The sequence below is a fragment of the Bufo gargarizans genome, chromosome 3 (assembly GCF_014858855.1).
Source record: "Bufo gargarizans isolate SCDJY-AF-19 chromosome 3, ASM1485885v1, whole genome shotgun sequence".
Classification (NCBI taxonomy): Eukaryota; Metazoa; Chordata; class Amphibia; order Anura; family Bufonidae; genus Bufo; species Bufo gargarizans.
In genome coordinates this window covers 373,633,716-373,659,995 of record NC_058082.1, presented here as the reverse complement: position 1 = coordinate 373,659,995, position 26,280 = coordinate 373,633,716, and the positions used below count along the sequence as shown (strand labels likewise).

The following is a 26,280-nucleotide window of genomic DNA, read 5'->3' as shown; positions in this document are numbered from 1 at the left end:
GCTGGATAGGCTCAGCTGTCTCCGTGACTACTATATAAGTGAAAAGAAACATGGCCATTTCTCCATTCATTCTATGAAAGAGTGCACCGGCTGACAGCTGCCTCACCTGTTGGGATGGCATCCAGGTCTTAGAGGTAGGATCCAAACCTATCAAGCATTTATGGCATATCCTGTAGATATGCTATAAATATTTAAACAGTTAAGGGCTTGGTGGTTGGGGAACAAAATGCATAATTTGAAAATATTTTTAAGAATTAACACATAAATGGTTAAATCAAAATTTCAAAAAGAGAGTCCCCAAATAAAAGAGACTATACAAATTAAATGGTAAGTTCACCCTGCGGAAATTGGCAGGTTCCATCAACATTTAATATTTATATATGTGGCCCACTGTCTCCCATCCCCACTGTTCAGCCTCATAGGTCTCAGACCACTAGACCTAAAGTAGAATGGCACAGGCGGTCAGGTCACAATGACATCATTGCGACCTCCTGCATGGGGTCATGAGCGAAGCAATGACGTGGTCACAAGGTAAACACCTCATCATGGCGCCTATGATTTGATGCAGGAAGTTGCGGTGATGTCAACATAAGCACATTGCGGTGGAGAAGAACAAGACACAGAGTAATATGATTGTGGTTTTTTTTTTTTTTTATATGTATGGCACTACATACACGGAAGTATGGGACGAAACCCCACAGAAGCACTCCCTAGTGCTTCCGTCCCATACTTCTAATTGGGGGCATTATGTTACAGGGGGAGCTATATATATATATATGAGGGCACTATACTACAGGATAACAACAGGAGGGGAGAGCATTATTTAAACAAATACATTATACTACAGGGTGAGCATTATATCAGGGCTTTATACTACAGGGGCATTATACTTCTAGAGGGGGGGTGGTAGGAGAATTATACATGCTAGCACTACAGGGGCATTATAATACAGGGGACACTATGGGAGCATTATAATACAGGCCAGACCACCACAGGGGGAATTATATTACAAGAGGCACTACTAGGAGCAATATAATACAGGGTGCATTAGACACCAAAGGGGGGGAGCATTATACGTACTGGCAGTAGTGGGGCATTATAATACAGGCCAGACCACCACAGTGGGAATTATATTACAGGAGGCACTACTAGGAGCAATATAATACAGGGCGCATTAGGGACCAAAGGGGGGGAGCATTATACGTACTGGCAGTAGTGGGGCATTATAATACAGGGTAGACTACAAGCAGTCATTATAACTACAGGGTACAGTGCTTTGGGGCTTTATAAATACTAAGGCTACTAAAGGGGGCATTATAAATACCGGGGCCACTATATGGCTTTATTACTACAGGGGCTCTAAAGTGGTGCCTTATAGAGGGACCTTGTTACTGCTAGTGGCACTATACAGGGGCTTAATGCCCTATTGGGGCATTGTTATTATTGGGGGTACTATGGGGGCATTATTACTAGACCAAATATGAAGGGCATTTCTACTGATGGGGTTGCTATTGCGGGTACTATAAGGGTGCACAATTGCTCCCTGTGCAGTCTGGGAGAACTATTATTATGGGAGGACTGCTGTGTGGCACTAATATTTCTTCAGTATAGTATTTTAGGAGCAGAGCAGGCACAGTATTGGGGGTAGCATCAAGATGTCAATGATGGGGAGGGTGATGGAAAAGTGAGGACCCTAACATGTCTGTGTCCAACTGCAGAGGCAAGATGCAGCTGAAATATGTCATCATGGCTTTCTGCTTCCAATGGAGAAGATGAGAAGAGAACATTTACATCAGAGGAGACATCACTGGATGTAAGAGGTATGTAGTGCTGTATTCTCATGTATGTGTGATAGTGCTGTATGTCTTTAACAGTAGGGTTGGTGGGGAGGGGTTGGATAGAGAATTAGGCTTATGGGGGAGAACAGCATTTCAATTTTCACCTCAGGCAGCAGAAAGGCTAGAATCGGCCCTGTCCTGACAGACATCAAAAGGGCATAGATAGATGCACATGACAAGAACATAGTTCTACTACTCTGCATATCACTAGTCAGACCACATATGGAATATTTTGTCCTGTTTTAAGGCCGAAATAAGACACAGCAAACCTTGACTTTGTTTAAATAGGGACAAACAAGACAGCGAATGGAATGGATGGACTACAATAACCAGTACGATTATCAAAGTTAGGGTTATTTAGGTTAAAAAAAAGTTTGCAGATGGGTGACCTAATAACTATGTCTAACTATACCAAAGGTTAAGGCCTCTTTCACACTACAGTATGTTGAATTCAGTGTTTTGCGTTCCGTTTTTCACGGATCCGTTGTTCCGTTTTTTGCTTCCGTTGTGGTTCCGTTTCCGTTCCGTTGTTCCGTTCCGTTTTTCCGTATGGCAAATACAGTATACAGTAATTTCATATAAAAAATTGGGCTGGGCATAACATTTTCAATAGATGGTTCCGCAAAAAACGGAACGGAAACGGAAGACATACGGATGCATTTCCGTATGTGTTCCGTTTTTTTTGCGGACCCATTGACTTGAATGGAGCCACGGACTGTGATTTGCGGCCAAATATAGGACATGTTCTATCTTTTCAACGGAACGGAAAAACGGAAATACGGAAACGGAATGCATACGGAACACATTCCGTTTTTTTGCGGAACCATTGAAATGAATGGTTCCGTATACGGACAGTATACGGAACGCAAAAAACGGACCGTATACGGAACGCAAAAAACTGTAGTGTGAAAGAGGCCTAATTCAGAGATTCCTTACTTTGCAGCAATGAGCCTATTGATTGTAAGCTCTTGCGAGCAGGGCCATGACTCCTACTCCTAATGTTTCAGTTGCATATTAGCCAGTTACTTTTGTTTTGTACATGAACCCTATGAATTTGTAAAGCACTGCGGAATATATAAATAAATTGTATTATCGTTATTATTATTGATCTCTCTGCCTAACTGAAGACATTCATGATGTCATTCTTAAGTGCAATAATTTTACAAGTTATGGCTACTAAATTTCTAGAGGAGGGTTGTTGATCCAGAGATTTATTTGGATTTAGGAAGGATTTTCTTTCCAAGAATGAGGAAAATTGGCTTTTGTTTTTTGTTTTCTAAATCAACATTGCACGATAATACTGTAGACAGAATGGGATAAAAATGTCTTTTTTTCTGCCTTAGGCCTCCTGCCCGTTGCCGTATTGCCGACCACCTGTGGCTCCGCAATACGCGGGTGCCGTTCCATGGGCATTCCGCATCACAGATGCGGACCCATTCACTTCAATGGGTCTGCAAATCCAGAGAAGCGGAATGGTGCGGAACGGAAGCACGGAACGGAACCGTACGGAAGCACTAGGGAGTGCTTCTGTGGAGTTTCGTCCCATACTTCTGTTCTGCAAAAAGATAGAACATGTCCTATCTTTTTGCGGAACGGGCGAATCGCTGACCCATTAAAGTAAATGGGTCCACGATGCGCTGCGGCTGCCCCACGGTCAGTGTTCAGGGAAGCTGCGCGGCCACGGGGCCTACATGTTCGTGTGCAGGAGGCCTTAGGCTATGTTCACATCTGAGTCACAGGCTCCATTCGGGGCCTCCATTGCAGATTCCATCAAAAAGAGTGGACAAAAAAAGCCCTGCATGAATAGTCTGGTAAAAAACAAGGGGATCCAAAGTTGAAACTAAACTGACCCAATATGGTCAAGTATTATGTTAGTTATGTGCCACATCCAGGGCTTCCATTCTTTTCATTGTTATGGCCCATATTATTAGTACTGGTGTAAACCCAGCGTAGCAAACTATGTTACTAATTTTTTATTCTACGGCAGATACTTCAATGTTATGTCCTGCTAAAAACAACCAAATATGCATAAAGAGATATAATGCATATGGAGACTGTTATTTACTTCGGTCTTCTTGAACCACTATATATCTGGACTGATATTTTGATATTGTACAGAATGATAGAATTAATAAATACAAATTATAGTCTTCACTAAATCATGTATTACAATATACATGATTTCTTTAGAACAACATTCCACGTTTCTAAACAATCCTGTGTATAAACAGGAGCATATGATATTGTCAAATGCCACCACTGTGTTACCGATAGCAAGGTTCATGAATCTATTATACTAACAGTATACTTTTGTTCATCTCATTTGTCATCCTCATTTACATTTCACTGAAAGCCCACCTTGGAGTGGAGAACTTAAATTAGCACACAAATGTTTGAATAAATGGGGCAGCTCTACAGAAAGAGATGTGAGCTGTAACCCTGATCTGACCCTTTACTAACCTTTGTGCTTGTCAAAGTCAGCTTTCTTTTGTTTGACTTTTGAGTTAGTTGGTGTTAAGATTACAGGTAGATGGACAATGGATGCTATCATACAATACCTCCTGTCCTACTTTTCATTTTGCACCTTGTGGTCTGCTAGTCTGGAATCTTATCACCTGAACACACTTTAACAATGGGAGAGAGATCCAGCAAAATAACCAACTCTAAAGAAACAATATATATCAAATGTGTCATGGGAGGTATTTGTAAACAGCAGATGATAAGTGTGCACCACTAACAGTGGAAAACCAGATAATAATCATAATGCTTACGTTATGCAGTGAACTTATAATTCCCTCCACACCAGTTTTCTGGCAGTAAAAACGTTTCTGACCTCACCACTTTCCCAAAAAGGGGGCATGGCAAAGGTGAGGAGGGGGTGGGGCTCAGTGGGCCTTGCACATTTATCTTCTTATATGCCAGTTTTCTGGCAAAAAAGACGACTGAATTCTTCACCAGCCAAGAGGTGGTATAGATTTTAGTTTAGGTGCACTGACTGCCGGAGACGTGCATAATTTATGACAAGGCATGTGCAGGTGAGAACATAGACCAACGTAAAATGCTGTTCTATTATAAATTCCGCACAATGAATTTATGAACCTTGAAAAAACTGCTTTCTATGAAAGGAAAAATATATAATCCTGTACTGTACTGTAATATATAAACCTTTACTAATATCTGACTAAGGACAACATGTGCATGGAGTTTGTATGTTCTTCCCGTGTTTCCGTTGGTTTCCTCCCACATTCCAAAGACATACTGATAGAGAAATTGGATTGTGAGCCCCATTGGGCACAGCATAATGTTAATGCTTGTAAAGAGCTGCAGTATATGTCAGCACTATATAAGTGTGTAAAATAAATAAATATCTGTACTGGTAAATAAGGCTACTTTCACACGGGTTTTGAATTCCGTTTGTGAGATCCGTTTCAGGGATCTCATAAGCGGCCCAAAGCGGATCAGTTCAGCCCCAATGCATTCTGAATGGATAAGGATCTGTTCAGAATGCATCAGTTTGGCTCTGTTCCGCCTCCATTCCGCTCTGGATGCGGACACCAAAACGTTGCTTGCAGCGTTTTGATGTCCACCTGGCGATGCGGAGCCAAACTGATCTGTCCTGACTTACAATGTAAGTCAATGGGAGCGGATCTGTTTTCACTGACACAATATGGTGCAATTGAAAACTGATCCGTCCTGACTTACAATGTAAGTCAATGGGAGCAGATCAGTTTTTCACTGGCACAATATGGTGCAATTGAAAACTGATCCGTCCCCCATTGACTTTCAATGTAAGTCAGGACGGATCCGTTTTGACTTTGTTCTTTATAATGCAAACGGATCCGCTCTTAACGGATACAATCGTTTGAATTATAGGTGCGGATCCATCTGTGCAGATACCAGAGGAATCCGCACCTAACACAGGTGTGAAAGTAGCCTAAGATTGTTACCCTAATTATTCTGCATTGTTTAAATAGCTGATTTTTGTATACCTCCCATTAAAACAGGTGTAATGAAAACATATAATAATACTTGCTTTTGGAGTATAAGTATTACATTATTATTATTATACACCCCAGAATAATACTTGCATTTGGAGTATAAGTATTAAGTATTACACTATTATTATTATCATTATTATTATACACCCAGTCTTAATTGTAGACTCAGAAAGAGGAAGTAAAATGATCTATCCATGGTCAAGGCAATTCTCAAGTAAGGGTTAATGTAAGTTCTCATTAGCACTTCAAAACAGAGAACAGGCTAAAGAGCCTTGAGGAAGTGTCTGAGAGTCTGTATTATAAAAACAAGCTCAAATACATGGAAATCAAGAAGAGGTATTTTATGAGCATGTCATTCCAAGGATGGGTTTTACATTATAGCGATAGAACATATGTATAGAAAGTGATGCATGATCACAGATAATCAAGATATCCACTTCCACTTCGCAGCTGTTAAATCTTTCTCTTTTTTACAGGGTATGGCTACTGTATATTTGATGTTGCTGAACATATATCCAACAATCCGCTAATGGAGACATTTATTAAATTCTTTAGTTACGGGTTATATACCATTATCACATATTAGTTTAAGGAGGATAAAATGAGCATATATCTGAGTGAGCAAGTTAATGACCATACAAAAATGTCTGAAATTTAAGTAACTTAAACATTTTCATGCAACGAAAAGAAAAAAAGCATGTATCAGTGTATGGTCACAAGTCGTGCTGTCAAACAAGTCATCGCCTATCTTGAGACAAACATTAATTTATTATATTACTTATCATTACTGAGATCTAACAACATCTTAAATTCTACCATAGGTTATTATTTCTTTGTGTATGCCCCTCCCTGCTGCATTAAGCTAACCATCAACATAATATCAATAAATGCCCCAAAATGTACATGTACTAGTTTAGAAAACTATGTTTTTTTGAAAGTCTCTCTTATCTGGTGACTGTTTTTTGGTCCATTAGATGACATCATACACATAACAATGCAAAGAGTGTGATGTAAAATCCAAGGCCCCCTCGAAGTGGCAGCATGCCATAGTAGAATTTATGTGTAGTAGAGCTTCAAAGGTTAAACAGTGTTAACAGAAATCCACATTCCAGACAAGCACCACTTCCCCAAAACACATGAAAGTGGATGTTTCATTCTCTGACTAAAGGCAGGTTTACATGGCCCAATAGGACAGGCAATTATTGGGAAGAAACCGTTCTTTCCCAACAATTGGACAATTACCTGCTTGTCAATGGAGGTGAAGTAGTTCATTTCCATGCAACAACCACTTCCACTGTATCAAGACATGTGATGGTTACTGCTATCGCTTTCCCCCATACACTTGCATTGTTTCCACAGTTACAATCTCCTGCCCAGAAACAATGATTGAGGTGTCCGCATCAACAATCATTTCACCCAATGACAGAGCGTTTCACTTGTTCATCAGGTGATCAGCGGCACCGTTCCATGGGCTGATTATCTGGAATGATTTGTGCGAATGTTTGTTCCAGATAATTGGCCTGAACATCAGGCCATGTAAACCCTCTTTAATATATAAAGTTTAAAATAATATGAAAGTGGAAGGTATAAATGAATGCCCTCTGGGTTTTATTATGGGGGGATGAAATGATGCCTTTACAAACCAAACAACTTAATTTCTTACCTTGCAATTTGGTCGGTGGAGAAGAACTTGACTGTGTATGATGTGGAGACCCGTGTGACATAAGTGAATTCATGTTGTGTGGATGTGATGACCCTGTACTGTAGGCGTCCATGGCTAATTTCTGTCGAAATGCCTCTTCTTTCCGCCTGTTAGCAAACCAGTTATAAACACGAACTTCTGTCACTAAATTTGATCCCAAGCCATGTGCCTTTGATGGAGATACTCCCCGCTGTAGACATTCTGCTCTACAAACATAAATCAAAAGGGAAAATAAGCTTCTTGTCAAATATCTTTATCAATGTTTCTTTCTTTTAATATTTCTTTTGACATCTTGTCCAGTGTTGAGAATTGCAGTTTTATTTTTTATTCCTTATTTATAATGAATAATTTATAGAGCTTGTGTTCTAAAGGGATGAGGGCTATGATCAGAATGTACAATTGTGGAGCGTGGACCAGCCACTTGTCAGTAACAGGGATTATAAATAGTGCTAAATGAGTGAGTGATTTCCACCTACACTGGTAGGAATAGGGAGGCCAGGAGACTCAAGAAGACTTTGAGTTACTTGTTATGAACTTGTTAGGAAGAGTCTTGGTCGATTAGGGAGTATTTATGCACAGTAGCCAGTGTGCCATGAACTTTAATCAACCTTGCCTTCAAAATTCACCAGTATCTTTCAGAACATTCTCAACAAGCATTTTAGTCATGTTTATGTGAATGTCTTAGTTCCTATGATATATTTATATCTTCTACTATGATCTTGTTTTGATCATGTTCCTATGTTGTGGAAGGACAAAAATAAAAACATACACTGTGTAAAAAAAATATAGCATTTTTGTGTAGGACACATTTTTTCCTTTTTTAGCAGGATTTTGATGGATCCATCATTTTTTTTATATTTCAAGTAAAGAGGTTATTCAGAGATTAATGACCTAGCCTGAGGATAGGCCATACATATCAAATACCAAGATAACCCCTTTAAGTCAACTCCTGTTAACTCTGTTATGCTTTAAACAACAGGTGGATAGAACACTTTGGCCACAAAAACTCCTCTGTATTTAGAATATCCCAGACAAATGACTTGCCATCATTACCTGTTACATTCTTCTACCAAAGCTTCTCTTTCTTCTTTGCTGGGGTTCTTTTGTCTTTCATATGCCTGGTAAAGAATATGTTGGGAAGCAGGCCCCCATTTGAAGCGATTACGTCTCATTTTCTTGCTTGCAGGTTCTGAGCAAGAATCATCAGATTGCCCTGCGACTTGATTTTGTTGGTTAAACTCTGGAAAGAGAAACAGCAGCTGATCCTGACTGCTTTTGTCTGTCATAATTCCAGAACCCTGGATTGTTTGGCTGAATTCTGTAAAGAAAGGGGAAAATAAATCTAGCCATAGAAAATACACATGACCAAAAGAACATAACGCCATTTGTGTCCTATACATTTGTTAAGAAACAATAAGGAATGGTAAGAAACATGTATTTTATCAATTACTAAAATTAAACTCAAGCTAATGTTTTACTTGCCAGAATGATATAAAGTTGTGGAAGGTTGAATTGTACCAAATGTAATCACCCACAATGTTCCACAATGAAATGACAATTACAGCTTTATTGGAGTGTACAAATAACCACTATTACCAAAAGCAGCTTAATAGAAATATTGATGGACATTTATTAATACCAGCATTTTCCACGCTGGTCCCTCTGTGCTCCTGGAGGAAGCACCAAAGTTATGTATAGGCTCAGGCCTCACATCTCATATTTTATGCTGCCCCTCGCCATATTCCCTAAAAGGGTAGTGGCATGGGCAGGAAGGAGACGTGGCCAGTCACCACAACAAATCTATCCTCATTTATGTCAGTTTTCTGGTGCAAATGAAGCCAGAAATCTACAGCAGCTCTAAGCTGTTGTAGTTCTCTGTTTAGGTGCACGAACTGCACGAGGATGTGCCTAATTTATAATGCAGTGTGCACCTAATCATAAATTAGATGCATCCTCCAGAGGAGCAAGGGATATCAAGACTGACACAGAAAGCACCGGTTTAGATAAATCTCCCCCTAGTGTTGTATATTCCTGAGACAGAGTAGGTACATTATAGACACATTTTATTCCATCAGAAACATATGTTACCAAAAAGCTATGGATACCAATAAACAATGCAAAGACAGGATCTAATGAACATGAAACATTTGGAAAGGGGCTGTGTGGTTTAGAAAACTCATTGTCAAATAGAGCAGGGACCCACAAGACCCTTAATTAGCCAGAGTGGCTACAAAGAATGTCTCTTACCCTGGCCAATACAGTATGTCTATACATGGACAACCCGTAGATTTCCCTAGGAACTGTCCAAAGCTTTGAAGGAACTTCAGGCGATCTGAATACTTGGTGTGGGATTATCTCACAGAATTCCAGCAATAGAATGCTCTGGTCCAGGGGTGGATTAGCAATAGGCCTTTTCAGGTAACTTCCTGAGTGGCCGATAACAAGGAAGCCACCAGAAACCTTCTCATGTCCACTGTCTGGGTACAGAAGGACCTGGTGCTAACAAGTTTTAATTAAAGCTGGAAGTGTCAGGCCCTTATCTACCCAGCTGGCAGCCTGTAATGTCATGAGATTGCCTTACTGAATTCAACTGTATCACCATTCTCAGTCAATGACTCTTTGCCAATCCATTCATTCTCACTGGCCAAAGACATTTTACTACTGTGGCTACTATAGGCAGGCATTACTACTGGGGACACTATATGGAAGCACTATAAGGGTTGAAGGTCCTCTGCTTAGCGCAATTATTTTGTAAGGTACTAAGACTATCTGTATGGCACTATATTTTCTGCATTATATTGTTTGGGGGCATTTGGGATCACAGCAGGCACAGTATTGGTGGTGGCAGCAAGATAAAAGTGCAACGGCACCATTATATGGAATTTGTATTGAGAAGGAGGATGAAAAACTAATGAACCTAAGATGACTTTTTGGCAAACTCAGCAGAGATGAGCCGTGACTGGAAAACATTTTCATGGCAATCTGGGCTGAACTGAGAAAATGAGAAAAGAGAACATCTATAGTCGGAGACGTCACTGAAGATAATAGGCATGCAGTGTATAATTACTCAAACTGCAACCCAAAACCCACTTTTTTATCGCAAAGTGCCAACACAGCAATTTAACCTGAATACTACAGTCCAGTATAGTATATCTTCTATGTACTTTATCATTTAGCTATAATAGCATGGCTACATTCAGTGCGCTGCTCGTGTTGAATGGCAGGAAAAGTCTAAGGCATATTGGTACACCACAGACCTTTTCCAGGTTTCCGGTGCCCACAGAGAGGGCTCTGAGTCCTGCCTCTGGCACCCGTGCCATAGGTACGCCACCACTGTCCTATATGCTTGCTAGCAATAAAAGACCAGTCAGCTTGCTGAGGACAGGGCCAGCTCAGTACTGTGACCAGCATCTCACATCCTCAGCCCCCTCCACCATATTTCCACAACTGGAGGGGGAGGAGGACATAACATGGCAGCCATTGCTAGCCATCACAGAGGAGCATCTTCTGGTGAGGTATTTGGTTCTGCTAGTGCAGTATTTTGTGCCACAATATGTGCTGGGGTGGTATTTTGTGTGGCACTGTGGTATTTGGTTCTGCTGAGGCAGTATATTGTACTCCCACTGTGGTGTTTGGTTCTTCCCGGGTGGTGGTTAGTGCCGCACTATAGTATTTGGTTCTGCTGTGGCAGTATTTTCTGCAACACTGTGGTATTTGGTTCTGCTGGGGCCATATTTTGAGCATCACTATGGTATTTAATTCTGTTTGGGCAGTATTTTGTTCTGTACTTTGATATCGCTCACCATGCCTAGTTGTTTGGGCCTGCCTTCTGCCAATCTGGACCAAGCTCCAACATGGAGCCACTTTGAGTTTTTTTCCAGGGCCACTTTAAGTTCCCACTCTGCCCCTGCTCTGATCAGATTATGATCTGGGTGCTACATCATGGTAGCTGGTAATGACACGATATCTATTAAAATCTAGTAAAACTTAGAAGAGTATGTGTGGGATTTGTACTTACGTCTTAGTATCTCCCTTTGCTTCCTGACATACCAGGTATATAGAGCAGCACGTTTTTGGGTTTTCATTGGCGTTCCTTTGTTGAGATGTTGGGAAAGATGTGATTGGTTCAGTCCAGTAATGTCAACCACTTCTCTTTGGGGAATGTTATGTTGCTGCATATATCCTTTAATCATCTTTGCAGCTCTCCATGGATCTTCACTGAAAGAAAATAGGTAATGTTAAGTAAATATATCTGGTGACACAAACACGACAGTGACAATCAAGAAAAAAAATGTATCATCAGTAAAACCTTTTCTAACAATATTTGATTCTCATGTATTTTGCCACAGACATTCCAGCATCAGTTACTGTTTCATATAAGGCTACTTTCACACCTGTGTTATGTGCGGATCCGTCTGCACAGAGAGATCCGCACCTATAATGCAAACGCTTGCATCCGTTCAGAACGGATCCGTTTGCATAACCATGATGATAATGCAAACGGATCCATTTTGACTTACATTAAAAGTTAATGGGAGGCGGATCCGTTTTCAATTGCACCATATTGTGTTAGTGAAAACGGATCCGTCCCCATTGACTTACATTGTAAGTCAGGATGGATCAGTTTGGCTCTCCGCATTGTCAGGCGGACATCAAAACGCTGCAACCATTCAAAACACATGTACAGTCGGCTCAGAACATACGTAGGGCTTGGCCCAGGCATTGGCAGGTCGTAAGGATCCCATATCCCTCCACAGCCATCGCTACATGCCCCCGTTGTGCAGATCACAAAATTTGACGATGGGGAATGCAGCTAATAGAAGGTGACCTTCCCCCTTGCATCGCGGCCTACTATTGGGGTGCACCCCCCTATTGCTGGAAGTTGTGATCTGCACGAAAAGGGAGATGCAGTGATGGCCATGGAGGACTCTGGCATGACACAGGCATCAGGGACCAAGGAAGTATTGTCTGTATGAGGGGCCTGGGCACTGTGGGGGTTACAGCTTTGGATAACCCCTTTAAGGATATATATATTTTTTTTTAAAACACTGCCATTTTATATGCAGTGTTTCTAGAAAACCTGAAAGTAGATTTTAATGAACAGGAGTTAAAGACTTCTATTTCTCCATCTTACTAATCCACCTCCGGCTTTAGCTAAAACAAAATAATGAGACTGCTCCTAGATTTTGGAGTAAATTGTGCCAAAAATAGGCACAATTTGGCACATCTGGTTTCAGAGAAAGTTTCTGCACCTAGTCCAAAAAGGGGTGTGGCATGACAAAAGAAATATTGCTTTACATGAATGGGGTGTGGCCTAATATGCAACATTTTGCACAAAAATGTATCCACAATTCTGGCATTAAATTCTGTCTCAAAGTATGCTAACTGAGAGTTAGTATAGAGATATGGCCCTGGAAAAAAATTCTAAAAGTGGCCCCATGTTGTAGGCAGGGCAACACAAATAGACGGGGTCAGCAATAGCATAGTGCAAAATACTGTCCCATCAGAACCATATACCACAGTGTAGCACAATATACTGCCCCAAAATCTGTCCCTCTGTGGTAGCCACCAATAAATCCCATTTTCTAGCCACCTCCAGTTCTCTCTGATTAGGATATGGAGCAGTGGGCTTAAGAGGTGACATGTGGTCCACAGCAGTTGAATTCAGGAGGGCATCTGCCGGGCACATAAGTACCTGATTGTCCCTGAGAGCTCATTATGTACCTTGCCTGGCACCAGTTTTATCATCCATCCTGAGCCACTTTAATAAATCTATAAAGTAGGCACTGCAGGCTTCATAGGGAAGGATTACATATTCCAAGCTTAGCATGAAGTACTGAATATGACCAGCTCTACAGGAGCCTGTGACAGAAAAAAAAAAAGACAATTTCGACTGCTTGCGACTTTGAGTGCAGATCTAGACAGCCTGTCTAAGTCTATGCCATCTAGAGGTTTAGCAAATCTGCCCCAGTGTGTGTGAAACCACACTGAAAGTCTATTATATCTTGTGCTTTGGAATTATTTCAAGACGTCTATAAAGTGGGTGCTGCAGCCTTCACAAGGAAGGAATGCACGTTCCAAGCTCAGCAATTAAAGAACATAAGTGCTGAATACACCAGTTTATACAGGCTGGTTTTTAGGCATTCCACTGATATCAGATGAATGAATATTTTGTCAACAGGATAAGAACCAAATAAACCTTTATGAGAAATATACAATTCACGATGCTGCGGCTTTGTGCTAAAAAAAAAAAAAAAAAATCAAGTTTTTCCAAATCATTCTGCACTTGATACCCCATGACAACATGAAAAGAGAGGGAAGATTTATCAATTTTGGCAAAATTTGCACCATAACTAAATTTAGAGATGGAGATGAAAGTGGTGAAAGTTGAGACTAAATTTATCAAATGTCATACAGGGCATTATAAATGAGACGCATGCAGATTTGTGACTTTTTTATGCCAAATGTGACATTTTCCAGCATTTGTGACATTTTTAGGCAAGTTTGTGGGAGAAGAGCAGGAAGTACTGAATATGACCAACGGTGCAGGGGGCTGTGATGTTATAGCAAAAAGTCTCAATTACGATTGCTGTGTGCGACTTTTCATTCGTTTACACTTGTATGGTATGCTTACATCACCTATATTTGCACCTTTTCTCTGATAACATTCATAAATCTGAAGGTCCTAACATGACTTTATTAACCACGTCCACTTTTCTCAGCAGATTTCTATTTCGCCGTGAATCCTTCTTTATGGAGTGTATACTGACATTGGCATGTGAGAAATGTGAAACTAGATGGCTTGTAATTTTGGCACATTTTGCACTACTTTTGGTTCAGATTGATTGGTAAATCTCCCCCACAGCCTTTAAAATCTTTGGTAATTTCTTAAAAAGGAAAAACTAAAATACAGCATTGACATACAGCCATAGCTGTGGTAGTTACAGGGAAAGAGTTACAACAGAAAGGATCTACGCACTGAGATGTGATAAGAGCTGTAGCAGAAAGCACACACCTATACAATAGGACGCACCCACCACGCTTCCAGCCTGAAATAAATCTTGAAGAGTTGGAACAATGAATTTGGAGATTCCATGTGAAGTACAAGAAATGGTTCTAGCTTTGTTAGCAAGAAATTGGCCTGTACTATGTGTCTTTGACTGAGGAGAGGCTTTTCTCTGTCCACTCTGCCATGAAGCTCCGATTGGTAGAGTGCTACGTTTCTCCCATTGGCACACCGGGATCTTTGGAGATCATCCAGAGTGACCACTGGGTTCTTTGCTGTCTTTCTTACTGAGGCATACGTTATCGCTTAGGCTACATTCACACAACAAATTGCTGATCCGCAAAAAAAGCGATGACATCCGTATGGCATCCTTTTTTTTGTGGATCCATTGTAACAATGCTTATCCTTGTCTCCAAAAGGACAAGAATAGGACCTTTTTTTTGCGGGGCTACAGAACGGACATACGGATATGGACAGCACATGGTGTGCTGTCCACATTATTTACTTACCAATTGAAATGAATGAGTCTGCATCCTATCCGCAAAAAAAACTGAACGGACACGGGAACACAATACGTTCATGTGAATGTAGCCTTATCCACAGGATAGTGGATACATATTAGATTGGTGTAGATCATACATTCAAGAGAACAGGGGCTCGTTCCTCACGGAGACCCCCTGATAATGAATGGAGCAGCCGGTCGGGCATGCGTGATGGCCGCTCTATTCATTTCTATGGGAGTTATGGTGATAACAAAAAGAATGGCGCTCAGCCATTTCCAGAACGCCCATAGAAATTAGTGGAGAGGCCGTATGCATGCCTGACCAGCCCCTCTGTTCATTTTCTCAGGCTCCACGGGCTACAGATCCCACATTTTAGTCCTACAAATGTAATAGTTATCGCAAATCTTTTTTTCCTCACAGAAATGTAAGACTTTTTTGTTTTTGTGCTGCATTCACCACTTCAGAAAACTGGGTAGCAATGTGGTCTTGGTTAGCTAGGCAAAGATGTTTTTTTTACACATATGATTTTTTTTTTAAATACAAAAATATTACCTAATTTCATCTCTAGATATTAAACATCATGTAGCATCTCTAGATATTAAACATCATGTAACATTTTATACATTTGGAGCCTATTATCATTAAATCCTGCTCATGAAAATCTCACCTTATGGGGGAGATTTATCAAGATGGTGTAAAGTAGAATGGATTGGTTTCTATGGGCAACTAAGCCGCTTCTACTTTACACCAGTTTACATCAGAATGCATCAGTTTGCCTCCGATCAGTCTCCATTCCGCTCTGGAGGCGGACACCAAAATGCTGCCTGCAGCGTTTTACTGTCCGTCTGACGATGCAGAGCCAAACGGATCCGCTCTGGCACACAATGTAAGTCAATGGGGACGGATCCGTTTTCTCTGACACAATCTGGCACAATAGAAAATGGATCTGTCTCCCATTGACATCTTGGCTATGTTACAGATAATGCAAACGGATCCATTCATGATGGATGCATGAGGTTGTATTATTGTAACAGATCCGTTTTTGCAGATCCACGACGGATCTGCCCAAAACGCGAGTGTGAAAGTAGCCTAAGTTTGTCAATTTCTGTTATTTATGAACAGGGAGAGGCCAACTTTTTGGAAGGTGGTCTCAGTTTTCAGCCATGCACTGTCACATAGACACAAATGTATACCCTGCTGAAGTTAATAAAATGCAGATCATTCTTCCAAATACATTTTCAAAATAATATTTAGGTGTAAATGCCACATTAAAAGCATCTGACAGTAAGGAAAGGGTATTATAAAGATGGAAAATTGCAAAAGATAGTGCTTGTGTATGAGCCCATATTATAACATTTAGATGAGCAAATATTTTTTTAAAAAAATGCTTACAGTTCTGAGATCAGGCGAAACAAGGAAACTTCATTATAGAACTGGAACAATTCACAATAAATGATAATTTATTCAAGCAATAGATCATGCAAATCCACTGACAAATGAGTCATTAGCGTAATAAAACATTCATATACAACTCATAGTCACAGCACCCTGAAGAGGCAGGTTACTGCTGGAAACCTAATGCCAGTCTAGTGACAATGTGTACATTATGACGTCCTGCATATGTGAGCAGTCATCCAGGCTCAACAGAGGGACATTCCTCATTCATGAGATAATATACATCTACCAGGTTATTGATCTTTAGCTACATGATATATGGATCAGATAATATTCAAGTGACACAAAGTTATAAGGAACGCTCAGCTAGTCCTGAAAATTAGACATACATAAAAAAAACTGTTTTCTAACTTCATGAAAATTGTATAATCTTCATAAGATGTACAAATCATGAAAGCAAAACTTCCTTACACAACTCTTCTTCTACTGCTACACTGATACCAGCCAGTATTAGGCTATATTTACATTTGTGCAGTAGTTCTCCTCAGTTCTGCTTTAAGGGGACGCAATCTGCAAGCAGTATGTTACAGATCAGAAAACACTGTGCAGACGGATACATCGTTTTTGTGGGAAAAGATTCCATAAAACCTGTCATTTGTGCATTTAAACTTCTTTCTGAACTTAAGGCCATCACTGACAGCGGTCTATGTATACACACTAAAGGCAATATTGGACTTTCAGGTCATGATTTTCTTCCTCATTCAGTTTGCATTGGCCCGTGTAATCAGGCCAATGTGAACGAGCATGGGTGGTTGTTGTACCATCCACACGCTGCTCGCACTGCCCGAACATTGGGGCGGTATAATACAGCCCTTACACATAGAACACTATCAATCACTGATAACACCTTCCCTGTGTACAACTGAGATCAGAGACGTCACTGTATACATTATACGTTTTACTGAACCTTTCCCACAAATCTAGATATCAACCCTGCTCTATAGCATGCTGCCTGCAGATTGCACTGAGGAGGTCCTCTGTAAAATTAGTATTTACAACGGTAAAAAGATGAAAGATCCGAGAAAAAGTTGTTTGTCAAGGTCTGCTTAGTATATAAAAAATACTGCCATTTTTACACCATTTAAATGGATACACACAAGTATTTCTAGTCACATCACCTTACTAAGTAGTTATTTACTAAACCCTCCCAGTAATACTAGGATAAATCCAGAGCTAACATTGATACTCATCACCCGCAGAAGTAATGAATATACCAATGGCCCTTGTTTAAAAAAAATAAGTAAAACCCCAAACTGCTTTGCTTTGCCAAGTGAGGACTTGCCGTTACTTGAGTTAGGCTATTCACACGGCATGTCCGGTCACGATAATGCAATGTCCATAAGTTTCTATGGGGCAGAAATTGTATTAACCTGGTATGTGTTTGCCAGGCGTACTGTTTACAGAAGTGCTAGCATATGTGGCATACATTTTCACGTCTTGTGACATTACATTTTGTATTTTTTTTTAAACATATACAGTAGATTTTGATGCAAGATTAAAAATACTATCCATTCTTTTTATTATAAAAAATATTCCTCTTATCTCACAACTGCCTTGGTCTTTTACGTTTCAAGCTGGCATTTCAGATATAGTAGTATCGTAGTATAAACAATTGTCTAACACTTTTAGGTGATAGGATGATGTATGAAACAGCAAGATAAGTCAACTATCCTGAAACTCTTACATAAAGTCTTAGCACTTATTGATACTGTCAGGTTTACAAAATATTTAAAATACTACTGGAAGTAACTCCACCCAAAATGCATATTTTCTATGGCGTTGTTATTTTATGGAAATCTGAAAGAGCTCATTTAGGGCAGGTGCACTCATGTGGTGTATGGCTCAGGCAGAAGTGCACAGGAGGAAACTTCAGACCATTGTTGGGTGATTGAGGTGCGCGCTGTATTGTTCTAATATGTTCAGGCCGCCTCCTCACATCTCTTTTATACTTGTAGACATAAATTATGGCAAATGCACCTGAACAATATGTGAGGTAACAGCATGACATTTTGGTAGCAGGAAAAAATATTACTGCACAAATTTGTGTTACAAATATGTTGCAAAGTTGCACAGTAGGTTGTCATTTCTACTAAAACACACAATATAGTGTTATAAAGCTTCCTTCTTGTTATAGGCCACGTGAGGAACTCTACTATGATGTATCCAATTTCTCAGAATTCTCTATTGGAGAAAACCTATCATATACATTCATAGAGAAAGTCTGACAACTCAGCTTCTACTACAAATGGCATTGTTCTCCCCACTGAACATATGGTAAAGTACACAATGGTGGACATACCCACCTTCTCCTTCTTCACAAATGATCCTCCTTAGACCTCATGCACACAAGTGCATTTTGATTCCGTGTCCGTTCCATTTTTTTTGCGGACCATATACAGAACAATTCATTTCAATGGGTCAGAAAAAAAAACGGAAGGTACTTCGTATGCATTTGGTTTCCGTATGTCTGTATTTCCGTTCTGCCAGAAAATAGAACATGTCCTATTATTGTCCGCATTATGGACAAGCATATGTCTGTTCTATTAGGGGCCAGCTGTTCTGTTCCGCAAAATATAGAATGCACATGGACGTCATCATTATCTTTTGCGGACCGCATAATACATACGGTCGTGTGCATGAGGCCTTAATATGTTTTGTTAATACACAGCCACAAACAGACAGCAAAAGGCATCAAAACACCCCAAGGACTGGCTACAATTGTAACTTCATATCTGTCCTTATTTAACTACATGTAAACTATATCTCTGTTGTTAGAGCAAACCATGCAAGAAAAATCCAAAACAAAGAGATATAAAACATTTCTTAAAAAACCCTCCTGGTTCATACAGATGGGTGCATGATATAAGGTGAGCTAGGTGGCATTTGTATCTGCCCTCAATTGTCTACCTGCTAAGGAAAGTGTTCCCTATGGTGGTAGATGCCAAATGACATCCACATAATGCCCTTAGTATATTAATATAGAGTCAAATATGAAAAAACATGGACATTTCTCTCTGAACCCCAAGCAGAATTAAAGTCATTCATAGGATGACAGGACATGATGTGGAGGGTGTGGAGATACAAAATCTAGATAAAGATAGATAATAGATAGACACTATTAATTATAGGAGCGCAGACCCGCTGAAGGGGGTGACTGTGTGTGCCCCCTCCCGAGCACGTGAAGCCCCAGGTCTCCTCCACGGTGTGGGCCCTGGTAGAAGCTGCAGACCCGCTGAAGGGGGTGACTGTGTGTGCCCCCTCCCGAGCACGTGAAGCCCCAGGTCTCCTCCACGGTGTGGGCCCTGGTAGAAGCTGCAGACCCGCTGAAGGGGGTGACTGTGTGTGCCCCCTCCCGAGCACGTGAAGCCCCAGGTCTCCTCCACGGTGTGGGCCCTGGTAGAAGCTGCAGACCCGCTGAAGGGGGTGACTGTGTGTGCCCCCTCCCGAGCACGTGAAGCCCCAGGTCTCCCTCCACGGTGTGGGCACCTGGTAGAAGCTGCAGACCCGCTGAAGGGGGTGACTGTGTGTGCCCCCCTCCGAGCACGTGAAGCCCCAGGTCTCCCTCCACGGTGGGGGCCCTGGTAGAAGCTGCAGACCCGCTGAAGGGGGTGACTGTGTATGCCCCCTCCCGAGCACGTGAAGCCCCAGGTCTCCTCCACGGTGCGGGGCCTGGTAGAAGCTTCCAGGTGAGCCTGCCTCCTTCTCCCTCACCGCGGTTCATTGGTGTCTTTCAGGAGGAATTCCTTCCTTCCCGTCACCTTGTAGACACGGATATTGTGCCGGCGATTCGGAATAAAACTCACTGCACATTATGGCCGGTAAATGGTTATAAATACTCTCTCTAAACCCCTAGTATCTATCTTAGAAATATTCAGATTTCGGCTCAAAATGATTATTCCAGTGCGATACATACAGTACACGGACCTCGTGCTACCTCACACATACAGGCACAGGAAGGAAAACGAATACTTTCACACTTCTTCAATTTTTCGTTATTTTTTAAAATTATTGTGATATATGCATTTTTTTCTCTCTCTCTCTACATATATCTATGTGCTATACTACATTTATTGTGGTAGATAGATAGATAACCAACACATGCATTTCATTAATAATACTTCTCTGAAAAACAAATGTATTTAATGTTATAGGTTTGTGTACCTGCAATTTTTTGTAAGATCTACATTTATCTCTATTTTCTATATATATATATATATATATATATACACACACACACGCATATATATATACACACACACACACACACACATATATATATATATATATATATACACACACACACATATATATACACACACACACACACACACACACACACACATATATATATATATCTATATATATAAAAACACATATTAATGAGGTATGAAATGTCACGATAGATTTGTCTGCTCACTGTATTTGAAAATGAAAGAGATGTTACTTATAAATAGTTATATATATATATATATATATATATATATATATATATATTGCTGTGTTTGTCCTAATCGATTTCTCTGCTCACTGTGTATGGAAGTAAAAGAGATGGAATGAATGGAGCCAGCTAATATTTGTAGCAATATAGTGCCAGTTCTCCTCACCTCAGCATTCTGTCCACCTCAGCCCTCTGCTCCGCCGCCTCCTCGGTGTTGAGAGATTGCAGCTCCTTGAGGATTGGTGGGGTGTCAAAGTCTTCCCCATCCTCTGAACCCTCATCTCCAGAAAGTTTGCCCTTGTGATGGCCATTAGTAAGAGTGTGGAATACGGGCTTGATGTCAGGGTCCTGCCCAGGAGACATGTGCATGTTCTCCAGCTTCACCCCAAAGCTGGGTGTGGGGATGAGGTCCTCCAGGGCTTGAAGCAGCACGTCTTTGGTTATTCCAGAGTTCAGCAGAGCACTGAGAAGTTCCTGCTGCAAAGACGATAATTTGGAGACCATTTTACAAGGACAGGGGAGGGAGGGAGAAAGTGAAGGAAAAATGAATCAATCCCCTGGCACTGAGCACCTGTTCTGGTGCCTTCAGAAAACTCTCAGGAAACTCCTACACAGGGCCAGCTTCTTCTTCTAAGCAGACATGCTCTCCTCCATGGGACATCATAACACATGCAAATGAGTGGGAAGGCAGCCCCATCATCCAGGGTGCAAGGAGAGGAGGAGAATGGAGGCTGGGCTCATTTTCCCTTTTTATGCTGGTGACAACACACTCATTTATTGGCTCTGTTTATCGCTCAAACACTGGGTGAACTTTGGACTTGTTAAGCAAGAAGCCACCAAGTGCTAAAAGAGAAAAATCTCTATTGGCTTCCAGCAACCAACATATTGTCTTCATGATCATAAGTAGTAAATGCAGTGCAGAAACAAGTTACCACCAGACAGCTGGTACTGGCATTTAACTGCCCATACATGTAGTAAATACTGTATGTATGTGTTCTTATGTATCTGCTTGCATTTCTCAACTGATGGAACTTATTTGAAGAAAATAGGAAAAAGTCCTTATGATTAAGTCAACAAGGACTGCTGTTATATAGATATATTTGTATACTATTTCATATTTGAATTAAGCCCATGGAAGACACCACAACATTGTCTTCTCAACCACATTCAGGTAGTTTGATCAGGTTATCTGTAATGTTGTTATCCCACATACACCAATTCTATTGTAAGTGCAAAGTGTATCAGTGTAGGGATGACCCCACTGGTTGGGCTCATGTAAGTGACCTCTATAAAGCTTACATTTGGTAGCAAGATCAGAACAGTCTACAACAATGCACATTTGTTTTTTTTTTGCAAACAATTGATGACTTGAAAGATAGCAGCAATATTGTTATCTAAACTGTGTTTTCTATAGGTAATTCTACACTTTTATTTAGGCCTCTTGCACACGACCGTATGGCTTTTTAAGTATTTTGCGGTCTGCCAAAAACGGATCCGCAAAAATCCGAATGATGTCTGTGTGCATTCCGTTTTTTGCGGAACGGAACAGCTGGCCCCTGATAGAACAGTCCTATCCTTGTCTGTTATGCGGACAATAATAGGACATGTTCTATCTTTGAACAAAACGGAAAAACAGAAATACAGAAATGGAATTCATACGGAGTACATTCCGTTTTTTTGCGGACCCATTGAAATTAATGGTTCCGTATACAGACCGTATACGGAACGTAAAATACGGAAAGTAAACTGAAAAGAAAAACGTTCGTGTGCAAGAGGCCTCAGGTAGGAGCCACCTCCTTCCTACATTAAGGCTAGGTCTACACGACAACATTTTTTTGCGCAATATTTTGTTGCACCAATGTCGCGCCACCATTTTTATGATAGCAGTCTATGGTGTCGCACTCCAATATGCAACATGCTGCGACTGCAACGCAACAGTCGCAGAAAATCCATTCGAGATGGATTTCTCTGCGACTGTTGCAGTCGCAGCATGTCGCATGTTGCAGTGCGACACCATAGACTGCCATCATAAAAATTGTGACGCGACATTGATGCAACAAAATGTTGCGCGACAAATGTTGCAGTGTAGTTGTGCCCTATCTGTCGTGTGACTTATTGTCGCGCGACAAATGTCATTGTGTAGACCTAGCCTAAATCTACTTTTGGCTCCCTGCACACGTGTACTTCCTATTGCCGTATTGCGGACCGCATTTGCGGATCCACAATACACGGGTGCCGCTCCGTTGGAGTGCTTCCGTGGGGTTTCGTCACGTACTTCCGTTCCGCAAAAAGATAGAACATGTTCTATCTTTTTGTGGAACAGCTGGATTGCGGACCCTTTCAAGTGAAGGGGAGCTAAGTAAAAATCTATATTATTATTATTTTTCATCATTGTGCTATCTTTCTCACCCCCCGATGATCCTTGCCTTAGGTGAAACGCGTAGGGTTTTTTTGTTTAAGGAAATGTTGGTGTATGATTACCTGCAGTGCACCAGACATTATTCATACATTTATGCATTATCTTCTTTCTCTATCTATTTTTGTTTGTTACGTTCTCTGTCTATAGGATTTTAACAGGGTTAGGCTACTTTCACACTAACGCTTGATCGGATCCGTTCTGAACGGATCCGATCATATTAATGCAGACGGAGGCTCCGTTCAGTACGGATCCGTCTGCATTAATAACTTAGAAAAATTTCTAAGTGCGCAAGATGCCTGAGCGGATCCGTTCAGACTTTCAATGTAAAGTCAATGGGGGACGGATCCGCTTGAAGATTGAGCCATATGGTGACCTCTTCAAGCGGATCTGTTCCCATTGACTTACATTGTAAGTCTGAACGGATCCGCTCGCCTCCGCACGGCCAGGCGGACAGCTGAACGCTGCAAGCAGCGTTCAGCTGTCCGCCTGTCCGTGCGGAGGCGAGCGGAGCGGAGGCTGAACGCAGCCAGACTGATGCAGTCTGAGCGGATCCGCTCCATTCAGACTGCATCAGGGCTGGACGGAGGCGTTCGGGTCCGCTCGTGAGCTCCTTCAAACGGAGCTCACGAGTGGACCGACGAACGCTAGTGTGAAAGGAGCCATATTCTAGGATTAGGCACGGGGACAGGGAACCTCCACCACTAGGGGGCAACCCTGGGCTGAGGATAGACTAGGGTATTACAGGGATAGCATCCCCTGTGGTCCCCTGATCATCCTGTTTTCTTGATTAATCTTTTTCCCACTGCCATATTATTTATATATCTCCCCTGGAGGATTACATCACGTATTGTTAGTTATTAAGTACCGTTGTACCAATACCCATTACTTTAACATTAAAGGTATTTTTAAGTCACGTTCGTTTTCTATGCTGAGTTTGATTTGATTTATAAACGTGATTCGGTTGAATTTTTTCTGTGTGAAATACTTTCAAGTGAATGGGTTCGCGATCCGCTGCGGCTGCCCCACGGACTGTGTTCATGCATTGCGGCACACGTTCGTAAACATGGGGCCTTAGTCTTTTGCGATGCATGTGGTTTGTGCCAGTTTGATTTGACAAGCGATTGCCGGGAAGAAAGCGTTCCTTCCTGACAATCCCTTGCTCATCAGTGGAGGTGACCTCTGCGATCTCCTCCACAGTATAAGGTGCAGCTATCGCTAATGCCATCACTTGTTCCCATACAGAATCATTGCTTGTTGGCAGCAGAGTGCTGTTTAGACAGCAAGAATATGCTGCAGACGATGATTTAAGGGACCTTTACATCGCACAATGTTCAGGCAGATTATCACTAACGAGCGTTCGTATGCACATTTGTAATCTAATCTACTTGTGTAAAGTTGCCACCGATTATCTGATGAATGACCAAAATGCACCATTCATTTCAATGGGGCTGTGTACATGAGCATTTTTTTTCACGCATCACTTCTGCGTTGCGTGAAAATCGCAGCATGCTCTATATTCTGCATTTTTCACGCAGGACAGGCCTCATAGAAATGAATGGGGATGCGTTAATAACGCATTGCATCCGGCTGCAATGCGTTGCGTTCCGTTTTTAACGCAGGTTTCTTAGCAACACTTGAAAAAAAAAGTGATTAGACAGGAAGTGAGTTTTTTTCAGAGCTGCATGTCCCAACCTGGTTTGGCTGCTGTTGTTCTGAGGACCTGGAAAAATGCCAAGACAAGCCAGCAAGCCCATGGACGTGGAGAAGATGATTGTGGAGTTCCAGGGTAGGCCCTGTCTGTGGAACAGTCGGTCTGGTGACTACCATGACTGTAATAAGAAAGATGCTGCCTGGGAGGAAGTAGCCAAGGAGGTGTTTGCAAACGTTTGGGGCAAAACACCTGAACTCAAGCACAATACTTTAAGTGCACTGTCCATATATATATATATATATATATATATATACACATTTGTGATAATGACTTTATGTTCAAAGTAGCATAGCACATGTGTAACATTGTCCTCCATTTTACATAGCACATGTTTTATCCGAGAAGATAGTTTGCCATTTGCTATGCTATAGAGGACATCCCTACAAAACCACATGGTAGTCATACAGTATGTCATGTATTAATTCCTTTTTTTGTTTTGTTTTTTTGTAGTTGATGAAGTAAAGAATAGATGGCGGAGTTGCCGGGACCAATTTCGCAAGGAAATGGCCCATCAGGCCGCAGTGGTTCAGGGCCACTGAAGAAAAGCCCTACATTTATAAAGAACAGCTATTGTTCCTCCGAGACATAATGGACGTGTGCCCGTAAGTACATATGTAATCCTATATGCTTACTATAAAATAAATCCTAAATAATAATTATCGTATAGGCCAAAATAAATTGAGTATTTTTAAAGGGAACCTGTCATCAAGTTTATGCTAACCTCCCTGAGGGCAGCATAAATTAGTGACACAAATGCTGATTTCAGTGGCCTGTCACTTATATTATATGACCTAAAAGTAAGTTGGTTCTGAGAACCAGGATCAGACTCATTGCAGGCCAGGCCTTGAAAAGAGTCTCAGAAGAGTCATGGTTATTCATAATCTCCTGCTCTCCCCGACCAATCTGCTAATGATGGACAGACTGACAATCAGCAGGTGGTCATGTAGAGGCAGAGTTTTTGAGTAAAAACCATGACTCTTCTCATGTTATTATCGTGACAATTTTCCAGACCCAGTCTGCAATGATTGTGATGTGGCTATTCAGCAAAAAATGCCTATTGAAGGACTGAAGACAACCTGGAGAAAGAGACAGAGCAGGCTGCCCAGCAGCATTCTTCTGCTGCTGAGGAAGAGATTCCCTATTCCCTGGACACAGAGGAGATGTCTGAAACTGGACCATCCACCAGCTCCACGCCCCATATCCCTCCTGC

At 41.3% G+C, this 26,280-nt stretch overlaps 1 protein-coding gene across 1 annotated transcript in view; it reads right to left on the bottom strand.

Annotated features, from left to right (window-relative positions):
* HNF1B (HNF1 homeobox B) overlaps nt 1-21,622 on the bottom strand; it is a 66,751-nt gene extending 45,129 nt beyond the window's left edge. Inside the window, exons 1-4 of the mRNA XM_044286182.1 lie at nt 21,107-21,622; nt 11,557-11,756; nt 8,592-8,856; nt 7,500-7,744 (exon numbers count right to left, since the gene is read on the bottom strand). Of these exons, the coding sequence (XP_044142117.1) occupies nt 7,500-7,744; nt 8,592-8,856; nt 11,557-11,756; nt 21,107-21,444 (1,048 nt within the window). The 5' untranslated portion in view covers nt 21,445-21,622. The remainder of the gene's footprint in view (nt 1-7,499; nt 7,745-8,591; nt 8,857-11,556; nt 11,757-21,106) is intronic.
* Nucleotides 21,623-26,280: the final 4,658 nt, after the last annotated feature.